The 13,742-nt window shown below is 48.0% G+C and overlaps 1 protein-coding gene and 1 pseudogene across 1 annotated transcript; one reads left to right on the top strand and one right to left on the bottom strand.

Annotated features, from left to right (window-relative positions):
* The first annotated feature begins 698 nt into the window (after window positions 1–698).
* LOC119331841 (T-complex protein 1 subunit delta-like) lies at window positions 699–4,770 on the top strand. Its single transcript, XM_037605015.1, has 2 exons — window positions 699–2,000; window positions 4,139–4,770. The coding sequence occupies exons 1-2, from the start codon at window positions 778–780 to the stop codon at window positions 4,518–4,520; spliced, it is 1,605 nt and encodes a 534-aa protein (XP_037460912.1). The 5' UTR covers window positions 699–777; the 3' UTR covers window positions 4,521–4,770.
* Window positions 4,771–6,877: 2,107 nt separating this feature from the next.
* LOC119333730 lies at window positions 6,878–9,864 on the bottom strand (annotated as a pseudogene).
* Between the last annotated feature and the right edge of the window lie 3,878 nt (window positions 9,865–13,742).

Here is a 13,742-nt window from a genome sequence, read left to right as displayed (position 1 = left end):
CGGATATTAGTGCGCTTGCGCTTGATTAATCAGAGATGTATGTATAGATAATATATGCGTTTCGATAACATTATGCAGAAGAGAAGAATTTGAACAACTTTTTTGACAAAAAAACTCAAGACCCGCTTTATAAATAAAACACAATCGCCAAGCATCCAAAATACAAACAGTTCAATACCGAAACGAGGAGAAACACGTGAAAAGAAAAAAGTAAACACGTTACGGGCAGCAGCACTTGAAGCCCCAAACCCAAAAGCAACAGAACTATAATCAGGAGCAGGAGCAGTTTCCACTACTGCATAAAACCACAGAGTTTGTAAATCGCATTATAACCATATATAATTTTACTTTTCGTATATACTGCATACATTGGTGTCCAAATTAACATATTCGGCCTCACGGCTATTGTCATCTACCAAAGATTGTACAAAACCAGAAAAAGACAAAAAAAATCAAGTTTTTTTTAGGATTGACACTTTTTTTTTAGATATGGCGATATGTAGATGGCCCTTACCGCCTTACCGTTTTTTTTAGCGTATACCGCCTTACCGGGTATGACGGTGACAGTTCATCATTCTAGGCCCTAGGAGACCAACATTCACGGCCACGGCCTCCACTGGGCCGCAAGTTTGGGCCCGCTCTCCCGGGGTATATACCGAAACCGCGATCGCACTCTCCAGGTCCATCCAGCGCCCCTCCCTCCCTCCCTCCTCCCACCAAGCGAAATCTGAAAAGCCCTAGCCTCCCCTCCGCTCCCCCCGATCCGCCGCCGCCGCCATGGCCGCCCCCGCCGTCGCCGCTGCGCCGTCGGCCCGCAAGGGAGAAACCTACACCGACACCAAGCGCCGCGACGACGTCCGCGGCGCCAACATCGCGTCCGCGCGCTCGGTCGCCGACGCGGTGCGCACCTCCCTCGGCCCCCGCGGCATGGACAAGATGATCTCCTCGGGTGACCAGGAGGTCATCATCACCAACGACGGCGCCACCATCCTCTCGCGCATGTCGCTCCTCCAGCCCGCGGCCCGCATGCTCGCCGAGCTCTCCCGCTCGCAGGACGCGGCCGCCGGCGACGGCACCACCACCGTCGTCGTCATCGCCGGGGCCCTGCTCCGCCGCGCGCAGTCGCTCCTCGCGGCCGGCGCCCACCCCACCGCCGCCGCCGACTCCCTCCACCGCCTCGCGGCCCGCGCCGTCCAGGTCCTCGAGGGCATGGCCATCCCCATCGAGCTCACCGACCGGGACTCCCTCGTCAAGTCTGCCTCCACCGCGCTCAACTCCAAGGTCGTCTCCCAGTACTCCGGCCTCCTCGCCCCGCTCGCTGTTGACGCCGCCCTCTCCGTGGTCGATCCCGCCCACCCGGAGCTTCTTGATCTCCGCGACATCCGCATCATAAAGAAGCTCGGCGGCACTGTCGATGACACCGAGCTTGTCCGCGGCCTTATCTTTGACAAGAAGGCCAGCCATGCTGCCGGGGGGCCATCTAGGATCGAGAATGCCAAGATCGCTGTCATCCAGTTTCAGATCTCACCGCCCAAGACTGATATTGAGCAGAGCGTCATCGTGTCAGACTATGCGCAGATGGACCGCATCCTCCGCGAGGAGCGGAATTACATCCTAGGGATGGTCAAGAAGATCAAGGCTTCTGGGTGCAATGTCCTCCTCATCCAGAAGAGCATCTTGCGTGATGCCGTGACCGAGTTGTCGCTGCACTATCTCGCAAAGGCCAAGATTCTGGTGGTCAAGGATGTAGAGAGGGACGAGATTGAGTTTATCACCAAGACTCTCAACTGCCTGCCAATTGCCAACATTGAGCATTTCCGTGAGGATAAGCTTGGGTATGCTGATGTTGTCGAGGAAGTGTCTGCTGGAGATGGCAAGATTGTCAAGATCACCGGGATCAGGGACATGGGGAGGACTGCAACTGTGCTTGTCCGTGGGTCCAACCAGTTGGTTATTGATGAAGCTGATCGCAGTCTCCATGACGCCCTATGTGTCATCAGGTAATTTGACTTCCACTGAAACAATCTTCTGTGTGTTATATGAAAGGTTGTCTATCGTAGTCCTGCTTTTCTAGGTCATTGTGAATATAGCGACTTGGGTGAAGTCTTATTGGTAAATGATGTGGAGTAACTTTAAATATGCACAACATTGTTGAACAATTATTAATTATAATCGATTAAGATGATAGGATCATACTCCTAATTTTCTATTGAATCTGTTCATAGCAGTAAATTGTCAAGTGGTATAAACGAACATTTGTTCTCCTATAATATGTTTATTTACATGTTGAAAGCAACATTGTTTTAATTAGTTAAACACACAAATATTATAGGATCCCTTTGTTATTGTAGGTTGGTAGAGTAAATGCAATTTCCTATCACGTTGCTTGCACATATACTGTCATGTTCTATTTCTGCCATTATCAACATGGTCTCCTACTGTTATGTTGTTGCTTCCACATACGCCGTCGCAACAACTTCGGAAAAAATAGCTATGTTACCTTTGACCACTATATATGCTGCGGTAGACACATAGGGAGCATAGGTTCACTCGATGATTATGTGTGACACCGAGCCAAGTTTGATCAAGCTCAATTTACTTTCTTATATGCTATTTGAGTGACTCTCAGTGATCCAGTGATCACCAGGCTGGCATATTGCACATGGTGCTTTGTGTGGGCCATACACTTCCTCATTTGCTAAGTTGCATCTCATGTCTGTTCATGGTACTTTATGATGACCCTTTGTCATCTATACTTTTGAATCTGGAGATTTGGTGCTTTATGTTGGTAATAATAGATTATTCAAATTAAATTCACAAGAGTAAGCGGTGAGCTTAGGCTTTGACCTTTGAGCAAGGTGGAGACCTTTTAGGGTTAGCCTACTACTTACTGCCACAAGCAGCACTTCTGTATTTCATTCCTGGACATGGCTGCCCATTTTCACTCGAAAGAAATAGGGTTTTTGTGCAGAATTTACTCCATCCTTTCTTCTGACACTCCGCACCTGCTTTGTGAACACAGTGAAAGCGACTCTCTCTCTCGCTCTTCACTTCACCCCTCTGTAATGCAGTGCTTGAATCTGATGGCTAGATCACCTCTTATGGTCTGCAGTAGGGCACCACGGAGTGGCTAGGCAGCAACTTTTGTTAGTTCTAATCTTGTTACAAGTAGTAGTTGTTAGTATCTGTGCATGCATACTGGCAAGTTAGGATGTTCCTAGTTCTAGCAAGATGGCAAGAAGTAGAATGTAATTAGGCTAGTAATATTAGCTAGCACTTAGTCAGCTAGTTGGACAATCTTGAGTTGCATGCAAGTGAGATATCAAAGTCAATTTGGCTAGTCATGCGAAGCAATAGTTAGCTGTTTGAGATTTAGCTGTAAAATGCCAGCTTGGTAAAGTTCGTAAGTGTAGTAGGTTTGTTGGTTAGTCCTAAAATTAAAGGACATTATGTCCTTGTAATACAAGCTTGTCGTAGTGTGTAAGCTTCAGACCCCTAGTGTGCATGTTTATGTGAGAAACCAGGATAGTGACGAAGGGGTCTGTGTGCATCATTTCCTTTATAAAGGAAATTCTGGTGGGAGCTAGTAGCTAGCTCCAATGCCTTTGTACTGCCTTTTGGATATTACGATGACAGTCTCATCTTATGCCTGTCAATTTTAACAATTCATGTTGTTGATTCATAATTAGATGATTGCTTCTGAATTTTACGAAGAAACAACTGCTTGGAGTAAAGCTCTTTTTACAGGCCTTTTTTTACCCAAATAGGGGGTGCTGGCCTCATGGTCTTGGACATATAACAATTTAAGACAAGTTACATACCAATGTATAGGCCTTGAGCATAAGTAGGCATGTGTCCTCGTGAAATTATTATTCTTGCTCATGGTGTGTGTTTGAAGCTTGTGTATCATTTCGTGGTATTTATGGTGTTGCATATTATATGAAGTCACTTAACACTGTTTTTAGCTTAAAATGTACTCCCTCCGTCCGGAAATACTTGTCCTACAGATGGTTGTATCTAGACTTATTTTAGTTATATAGATACATCCATTTTATTCATTTCTAGGACAAGTATTTCCGGACGGAGGGGGTATTATTTCTTCAGTGTTCTGATCCTGCGCGTGCTTACTTTTATGAAGGTGCTTGGTGAACAAGAGGTTTTTAATTGCTGGTGGCGGTGCTCCGGAAATAGAAATGTCAATGCAACTGGCTGCTTGGTCAAAGGAGCTCCATGGGATGGAGAGTTACTGCATCAAGGAGTTTGCCGACGCACTTGAGGTCATCCCTTACACACTGGCTGAGAATGCAGGGCTCAACCCAATCGCCATTGTTACCGAGCTAAGGAATCGCCATGCCAAGGGTGAGAAGAACACGGGCATCAACGTGAGGAAAGGCCAGATCACAAACATCCTGGAGGAGAATGTCGTGCAGCCGTTGCTTGTGAGCACGAGCGCCATCTCGCTGGCGTGCGAGTGCGTTAGAATGATCTTGAAGATTGATGATATAGTCACTGTAAGGTAAAGCCCGTACGGATGATCCTTTTTAGGGCTGTATTTTTCTGTATGGGGTGATGACCACTTTGGCCTGTCTGTGTGGGGTGCACTGAGTTACTTTTATTTGTGAACGTGGCTCTTTGATGTGTTATGATTTTGTGGCTTTGGTGTTTGCTCTAGATATTGGTATCTTGTATCAGTAAGAAGCATCCAACATTCTCCAGCAACAATATGCACAATTAACTCCAAAGCATAGGTATCTAGCAAGATTTGTTTGAGATGTTTGGTGGAATGCCTGCCGGGGCCTCGTTCTCAACTTCGTGGGCTATTTGGGATCGGATCGGTTCGTGTCGAGTTAGTTGTGTGCACAAATCTGATTATTTCTTATACTCTTATCTCACTGTCTCCCCTGCTGATTTCGGACCTCATATAATCAAGTAGGGTGATAAAGTTTTTGATTTGTTTGCTGAGAAGACAATGTCTGATGATAACTGATGCCACACTTTGGCCCTTGCATTTCTTACAATCGCACGGTTGGTGGTGCTGTAGCTTAAATGCACAATTACTTGCTCCTTTTGTCATGTCTGGCAAATCTGTTGCCTCGCCTCAGAAACAAAAACGTCTGAAGTGCCAAGTGCTGATCTAAAGTAGGAGGAAGTGAAATCATTCAATGATTGTTGTTTGCTTGAAATCCAGATTTTTTCTTTCCTTGGTTGGGCATCCCGCCATTTCAACCGCCTTGTCAGAGCCCCTCGTCCGGCAAAGCATGCCTCACAGCATCGTCCTTGTCCTAGTTGATGCCGTCGCAGCAAGGCGCTCAAAGCACATCATGGCAGTACCGATGGCCACCCTCGGATGTCCATGGCAACACGAAGCACCGGCCAACGCCCTTAGAGCCCTGTCGCAGAGTCGCTTGTAGCATGGCGTCCGCCTCCGTCGCAACACAACTGGAGCACTGGAAGCATGTTCTCCTAGTACCGATCGATGGTCGCCCTTGGAGCCCCATCGCAGCATGGCGTCGTCGCTTGTAGCATGACGTTGCAGAACCGGCCGCCGCCACCCTCGCTGCATCCGTGTGGCCTCCTGCAAAAGCTCGCCGCATTGCAGCACGTGCAGATGAGCGAGTAGCGAGCAGCGAGCAGGCTACCAACCTGCACACGGAGAGGGCAAGGAAGGTGTGGACCGGAGAGAGGGAAGGGGGAGGTGATTTCGCGAGGAAGAAGATACGTACGGGCGACAAGTTTCATGACTAATCCCTCCGTTCTAAAATAGATGACATATAGTTAGTACAAAGTTAAGTCATCTATTTTGGAATGGAGGGAGTAATGAATAAGGCTGAAGGAAAGCGTAGTGAATGGGTCCAACCGGGACATATGGTTACAATCACCTCGCAACGGCTGGAGGGGGTTGAAGCGTGCCGCGGATGATCTTATTATGTGAAGATGATCCTACGAACCCAATGGTGTTTTTTTTCTTTTTTGCGGGTGGCCGAAGGAACAACCGCATACACCCGTCTCAAATAAAATCGTTTTCCTATGTTTATTCGAACTTCGTCGAGTATTTGTCATTTCTGTGTTCAATGCAATTGAATCCGAATTGTGGTGTTTAACATCATGGATTTGTATATGGCTGAATTTCGTGCATAGTGCCGCGGATGATCTTATCATGTGAAGATGAACTAAGATTCCAAAACTGAAACTCAGCAGGAGCTGTTTTGAAAAGTTTGAGAAAACAATCTTAAATATAGAGTTATGTCCATGTTTTTCTTTTTCTACCCACGACTAGTTGAGCGGGTTTGGGCATTCTCAAAAGAAAAAGTTGAGCCGGTTTGGGCACTGAACACGAACACGAACACAAAGAATTGGATGCCCACAAATGCCCATATCCATAGGCAGATCTACCCATTCTAAAAGAAAAAGATGAGCGGGTTTGGGCACTGCACACAAACACAAACACAAAGAAGTGGATGCCCACAAATGTCCATATCCATAGGCAAATTTACCCTCCTTAGTCCTGAGTTTGACTACCAATAAGCCGACAACAAAAATTCAACAGGTGTGAAATTGCCCTAAGCTTATTAAGCCATATATAGACAAGTACTCGAGTTGTATAGTTACAACACATTTTTAATTATTGTATATGTGGCATATGACATTAGTTACTTCTTATAAATATAGTCTTCACAAAAGAAGATTCAAATACATTAATTATAATATTTATCATGGAATCGGGAAAATCCCAGTCTTTGAAATACATGAAACTATCAAATACAACTAGAAGAATCGGGAAAATCCTAGTCTTCGAAATACATGTAACTATCAAATACAATCAGGAAGTTATCATCATGGATACAAAGATCTAAACAAATACATAAAGCCTAGCTACCTAGGCTTGATTTACAAACTCCCTCAAGGGTTTTTCCAACTGTTTCATGGCAGCCTCCCATCCTGCATGGGTCGGGTGCATGTCATCCCAATAGAAAAATCTATTTGAATTGTCGCACACAACGTACAAAAGCTCTGCGGATGATTCGCCTTGCTGTCCGCAATAACCATCCGAATCCAAACTCTCGCAGCACGGCGATAGTTTGTGCTTGAATTGTTTAGACAGCTCTAAGCCTTTACCTACATTAATGCACATGAAATTAAGAATGTTCAGATAAAGTAGTTCAAGTACACAATCAAACCCCCATCGAATTAGATTAAGATAATTCTAAAATAATGAGACAGTTTTGAATGCATGTAGATACATACCTGCCGCATGATCCACAATATTGGTAAAGGCGGTGTATACGTCCACGATGTAGACATTCTTCTTTGATGTCATAACTTGTTTCAGATTATCGTTATGAATTGATGCACCCAAGTTTTCAAAAATATCACACGTGGTGTAGTTGTTGGTTCGGGTGTGTGATGGCGTGCAACCGATAGGGTGCAAGTTATTGACAAGAACCTTTGCACACCGAGCTTCAAAAATTGATCCACATTAGCCGCAATCTCTTTTGTCACCTTCCCAATATAAGCATTAATCTACATCACATACATGAAAATCATAAGTTAGTAAGATGCACAAACAAATTAATTGTTCAAATTAGTGTACGCATATATACATTGTGTGTTGATATGTTACTCACATCATTGGGGCTACTTAGGCCAATGACGCCGGTGCCTGCATAGTCGTTGCCAGAGAAAGCCACGAGCGCTACGGAGTGACTCGGTTGTTTCTCTGTGATGGTCCCGTCCTTGACCATCTTCCTGAAGGTGTCGACCTGTTTGGCGAGGGCGGGGACCTCGTGCGATGTACTATACAACACACCTGCACCACCAGTAGCGAAGGTCATGCCAGACGGGTCGCAGGTTTTCTTGGTCGTCAGGGCATGCACCGGAGGGGCTCCCTCCAACCCCAACATGGTTGCTTCAAGTTATTAGTGAAGCAGTGAGTACGGTAGGGTTAATTACGATGCAGCAGGGATTACATATTACTTTTTATGGTATAATATAACATAGCACTTACCATGAAATCCGACTAGATTTTATAGTTTGAGAAGCGGAGTTTGGGTTCGCTGTGGTGGTCTTCGTGCTTTGGGCACTGCAGTTGTTTTACAAACTGCTCGTGTGGGGGTACTCTATGGTGGACATGGTGCTTTTTCAACTAGAAGTGGGTTACTATCCGCTGGGGTTGGGGTTAGATGGGTTGTAGCTGGTTCTCTTCCCAACGATCTAAGTGTGCAATCTGGAAGAGTCTCGATTATGTGTGGTGCGGCAAGTTTGTGGGCCAGTATAACCATGGTTCTATCTGCGTCGACGAGTAGCACTGTCTTTTGTGAAGGACGGATTTTTGCTCCCTTAGATACTGCCATCACCCCTCCAATTCAAATGGCTGATAACCAAGAAAAGAAATTAAACGTACAAACATTGTATGATAGACAAATGTGGCAATTCACATATATCTTGTCTAAGCAAACATGACAGCATGACACAATTTCACATATATGATGCCTGTCGTGGTTCTAAGTCTGACAGTAGAATATGGGGGTAGGAATGGAGAGGCAAGATCTTAGCTATGGAGGAGTTGTACACACAAGGTTTACGAGTTCAGGCCCTTCTCGGAGGAAGTAACAGCCCTACGTCTCGGAGCCCGGAGGCAGTCGACTGGATTATACGTGTGTGAGTTACAGGGGGTGCAAACCCTTGTCCCAGAGGAGGGGGGGTGGCTTATATAGAGTATGTCAGGACCCCAGCTCCCCTCCGTTACACATGGTTCAATATACATTAAGAGGAGGTGTTACAGGTAACGCTTGTATTAAGGTGCTACAAATGAGCATTAAGTATGCGAAATGCTTGACCGTTGCTGCGCGGAGTGGCTTTAGGTCTTCTGATATGTCGAGTGGTTTGGTGGTCGAGTGACCTGAGTAAGAGAGGTCTCCGAGTGATTGATAGGTCGAGTGGACTTCGCTTCGACACCTTTGTTGGTCCTCTACTTCTGACTCTTGAACTCCTTAGTTCTTAGGACAAGACCTTAGGTGGGGCGTATAGGTCAGGCCTATTACCCTACCCTAGGTCTGTGTCTACATCATTAGCCCCCGAATGGATCGAGGTTTGAGTGAAAAAGAAGGACGATAATTGACCTGGTTCTCGCCCTTGATCTGCCTTGTCTCCTTCGAGTGGAGGACAACTGTTTGAAACTTTCGACTTCGTTTCAGTCGCCTTGATCGATTCAAAAATCACCGACCAGTTTGTTCAGTGACATCTGTCGAGTGATATCTCTGCTTGGAATCTTTGGTGAGATCGGTTACAGAGGATCCAGGATCTCACGGGATTCGAAATTTGGGTGGAAGCGCGCCAGGCGGAGTGCCCCGCGGTAAGTGGAGTAGATAAATCGGACGTTTCGATTTCCGCGCCACCTTTTTCGCCATGTATCACGTGTGCAACTGTTGGGGGGATTTGACAGGACTGATCGGGCCCACGCGTCAGCCACTCGGAAGTAGGCCTTTAAAAGCGGCGAAGCCGAGGCATTCGCACCGTGCGTGCTCATTTCCCTTCTTCTTCCTCTCGCGTCTCCACCTCGCATAGCACGACCACTCTCGACACCGCTGTTCTGCCGCCATGGGGAAGGACAAAACGGCGGTGTTAGAGCGTGCGAAGAAGGCGACGGGGGCGGCGAAGAACAAGAAGATGAATCGGGGGTCTTCATCGCGCTCGGGGCTGCCGTCAGGTTGGATCCAGGGAGACTGGATCCGATCTTCGCTCCGGCAAGAGGACTTGGATGATTTGGCCGAGTTAGGGCTGATCGTCCATGAATCCGCGCGCCTGCAGAAGGGGGAATCGGAGCCGCAGCCGCAACCGGGTGAGTGTGTCTTGCTCACCACCCATGTCGACCGTGGTTTATCTCTTCCACCACATCCTTTCTTTCGGGGCTTCTTAAACTTTTTCGGTGCCCAACTCCATCACTTTACTCCCAATACCATCACGTACCTTGCTGCGTTCGTCTCTATGTGTGAGAATTTTTTGGGGTGCCGACCGCACTGGGGCCTCTTCAAACACATCTTTACCATCCGATCCCAAACCGTGAAGAAAGCGAACTCGAAAGACGAGAAAACCCATGTTATCCAGATGTGCGGGGGCCTGGGCAGTCAGAAGAGGAAGAGGAGCTCTTTTCCTCCAATGGCTCTTCCTAAATTGGTCAGGGGTTGGCAGTCGACCTGGTTCTACTGCCAGGATATCGCGACCCCAGGCCAATCGACCGGACTTCCCCCTTTTTCTTTTGATTGTGTCCAAACTCCATCTTCCTTGCGAGTGGCCGCTGCTGAGAAGGCAGAGACAGGCATGCTAGTTGAGAGAGTAGTCCAACTGATCAATCAGGGCGTCACTGGTATGGACCTGCTCGAGGTGTTCCTCAGTCGGCGGATCCAACCCCTCCAAGCTCGCGATCATTCTACGTGGATGTACTCCGGGGCTGGTGACACTGCTCGGGTTCATCCGGAGGAAGTGGAGGCCAAAACCGTGGCTGACTGGCTGATGGGCATTACCGGGAACAAAGACAACCCCAGGGGTGCCAGGAGAGTCGACCCTTTCAGCGACAGGAACCTGCCAGACAAGGTCTGGTCGTCATAAATGAATTTTTGAACATATTTTCCGACTGATTGAGGTTCCGACTGACTTATGATTGGTTCCTTATTTTGCAGATCTACACGGAGATGTATTCAATGCCCAATGGTGAACAAGCCCTGGAGCAAGACCAAGAGGGCGGGGACAGCGCCGAGGAGAGCGACGAGTGGGAGTCCCTAGCTGATGGTGAAGATGATGAGAGTGACGAGTCTGACGATGAGGAGGTGGCCGACTCGCCACCTCGCTTTGAACGTCGATCCAAGCAGCGGCACGACCCCGTGAGCAGACGCGGCAAAGCTACGGCGTCGAGTGCTCCATCTCACAAGTGCGCTCGGTCTTCGACTCCAGAGTTGACTGAGACGGTCCCCAAGCAGCCCAAAGCTAATCCTTCGAAGGCTTGGAAGACCTTGCCCAGGATCAAGATGGACGTCCCTGTTGCCTCTGGGTAAATGTTCTTCTCATATTTTCTCGTCCCGATCGGTTTTCTTGTTCTGACCGAGCGGATGATGGACCTGTATAGCCCGACCTCGGCTGCGACTGATATGGATGTTGACAAGACCCCTGCCGATGAGGAAGCTGATGACGCTATTACCTCCAAAGCCAGTAAGTTTGCCCGACTCGAAGCTTGTTTGGTCGACTGGAATATTGGTCAGTTGTCTTTATGGCTCTCTCTGTTTATTGCAGCTCCACGTGACATTGTTGTGCTCCCAGACGACGAAGAGGAAGTACCGCTGAGAGGAAGGAGGAGGAAGGACAAGGAGCCGGACAGGAAGGCGACCGAAGCCCAAGTTCTTCGGTCGACTGGGACGCCAGCGGCGACGGTCGAGCGGTCGATAGACCCGACTCGAACCAACGTCACCTTCGCTGTTCCTCTATTGACTGATTGTCCCTCGGGATCAGCTGCTCAGGCTCCTGCTGCGCCGACGTCATTCCATGCTTCAGATCCGGCGGCTGCTTCGACTGCTCTACCTCTGTCACTTTTTGCTGCATATCAGACTCCGGACGATCCACCGGCTGCTACCAGAGAAGCTCTTCTTCAACTGAACCTTGTGATGGGGCAGCTGAAGGTGGTGCATGAGGCCAGTCAGGTGGCCTTCAACACCGGAGCTGCCATGCAAACCAATGTCCAGGTCAGTTGATTTTTCGATCGACCGTTTTTTTGTCTGACCACCCACTGGAGTGTGGCTGTTCGGAAATAGTATATCTCTTTGTGTCGGTTCGAACTGATTCTTTGCACTAGTGGGGGCACGCTGAGTGCACCCACTGGGTGTAGTCCCCGAGACCGTAGTTGACTACGGGCAGTCGACTGTGGTCTAAGAATTTGGATCTGTCTTCTTTTTTTTAAAGGACAGTCGACCGTCGACTGTGGTCTGGAAATCAGTGGGGGCACGCTAAGTGCACCCACTAGGTGTAGTCCCCGAGACTGCCGTTGAATGTTTGATTTGGCGGTAGTCTTAGAATAATTATCTCTTTTTATCTCTGTCGACTGATATGGCTGTGACTGCAGAAATCTTGTGATCTTGGGGCTCAACTTTCTGACATGAACAAACAACAAATTAGCCTCAACCTTGATCTGGAACTGGCCAAGAAGAACCTCAAGACCGCTCGTAATGAAGTAGCTGCCATGGGAGGTAACCAATCGACCACTCCATATCCTAACACTGGCACTTTTTCTTTCCATCTTTGAACTGAGTGGCTTCACTCGAGCAGATGTATGTAGTGAAAACCGCCAACTCCAACCTCGCCTGAAGAATGTTATTTCTTTAGAGAAAATGAAGGAAGCTCTGGAGAAGAAGGATCTGGATCTTGTCGCAGCACAGAAGGAGGCGCGCGAGAAGACAGCGCTTCCTGACAAGAAGCTTGCTTCAGTCGGCAAGTTAGAAGAAGAAAACTCCAAGCTGAAGACTGCTATATCTGACGCCAATCAGGAGGTCGAGCGACTGAAGAAGAACAAAGAGAAGTTGACCAACGAACTTGGAAGCCTCAAGGCCAAGAATGGCGAGCTAGAGTCTTATCTGGGCCAACTTGCTGCGATGCTAGTCTTGAAACTTGAAGGTATTGACTAATCTGTCTTATTTCTGTCGACTGGCAAGTATAATGGTGCCGTCGACTCATAATTCTCTCGATCATGCAGAACTTTGCCAAGACTTTGAAGCGGAAACTGGGCGGGTCGAGACGGGTCTCGATCCCATCAACTGTCCAGTCAAAGATGATGTTGCGATGAACATGCTGCGGTTGGAGTCTCGCATGGACAACGCGGTTGCTTATCTGGCACGCTTGAAAGCTTCAATGACTCGGGTTGATGCTGGTCTTTGGCCTCAGGCGGAGCTGTCTCAAGATCTCGAGTCTTTGATGGCTCGACTGAATCAAATCCCTGAACGCGTGCGAGAATGGAAGAAGTCATCTGCTCGCTGTGGTGCTGACGTCGCTCTGTCTCTGGTTTGAGTGCACTGCAAGGATGTCAAAGAAGACAAGCTGGCGGAGCTCAAGGTTGCTAACACGAGGAAGCATATGTTTCAGTCTTTCATGGACACCTTCCTTGATGCCGCCACTCGCATTGCAGACGGCATTGACCTCGACAGTTTCTGCGACCCAGCCAGTCCTTCTCCTGATGCATGACCGAAAAACATTATGCTCCACTTTTATTTGCCTCGGAATGCCGAGTGATTGTGTAACCGTTAAACTTCTTCGGGCTTGATGCTCGAATACTTTTGATCTGCCGTCTGGGACCTTGGGGTTTATCCGAACTTGGTTTATTTCTGATAATGATGGTGTTTGCTTTCGACTGGAATTTGTTTTTTTTGCTCGGAATACTCTTTGTGCTTGGAATGCAGCTCTGAGGTGGGGAATACTTAGGCGAGTACTTGGAGTGCAACTAAGTCCCCAAGTGGGAGGATCGCTCACCACTCGGTAGAATTTTTAAACTTAGGCAAGTACTTGGACAGCAGCTAAGCCTCCGAGTGGGAGGATGGCTCACCACTCGGTAGGATTTTTAAAACTTAGGCGAGTACTTGGACTGCAGCTAAGCCTCCGAGTGGGAGGATCGCTCACCACTCGGTAGGATTTTAAAACTTAGGCGAGTACTTGGACTGCAGCTAAGCCTCCAAGTGGGAGGATCGCTCACCACTCGGTAGGATTTTTAA

The sequence above is a fragment of the Triticum dicoccoides genome, chromosome 7A, assembly GCF_002162155.2.
Source record: "Triticum dicoccoides isolate Atlit2015 ecotype Zavitan chromosome 7A, WEW_v2.0, whole genome shotgun sequence".
Lineage (NCBI taxonomy): Eukaryota > Viridiplantae > Streptophyta > Magnoliopsida > Poales > Poaceae > Triticum > Triticum dicoccoides.
This window is presented reverse-complemented; position numbering and strand designations above follow the sequence as displayed.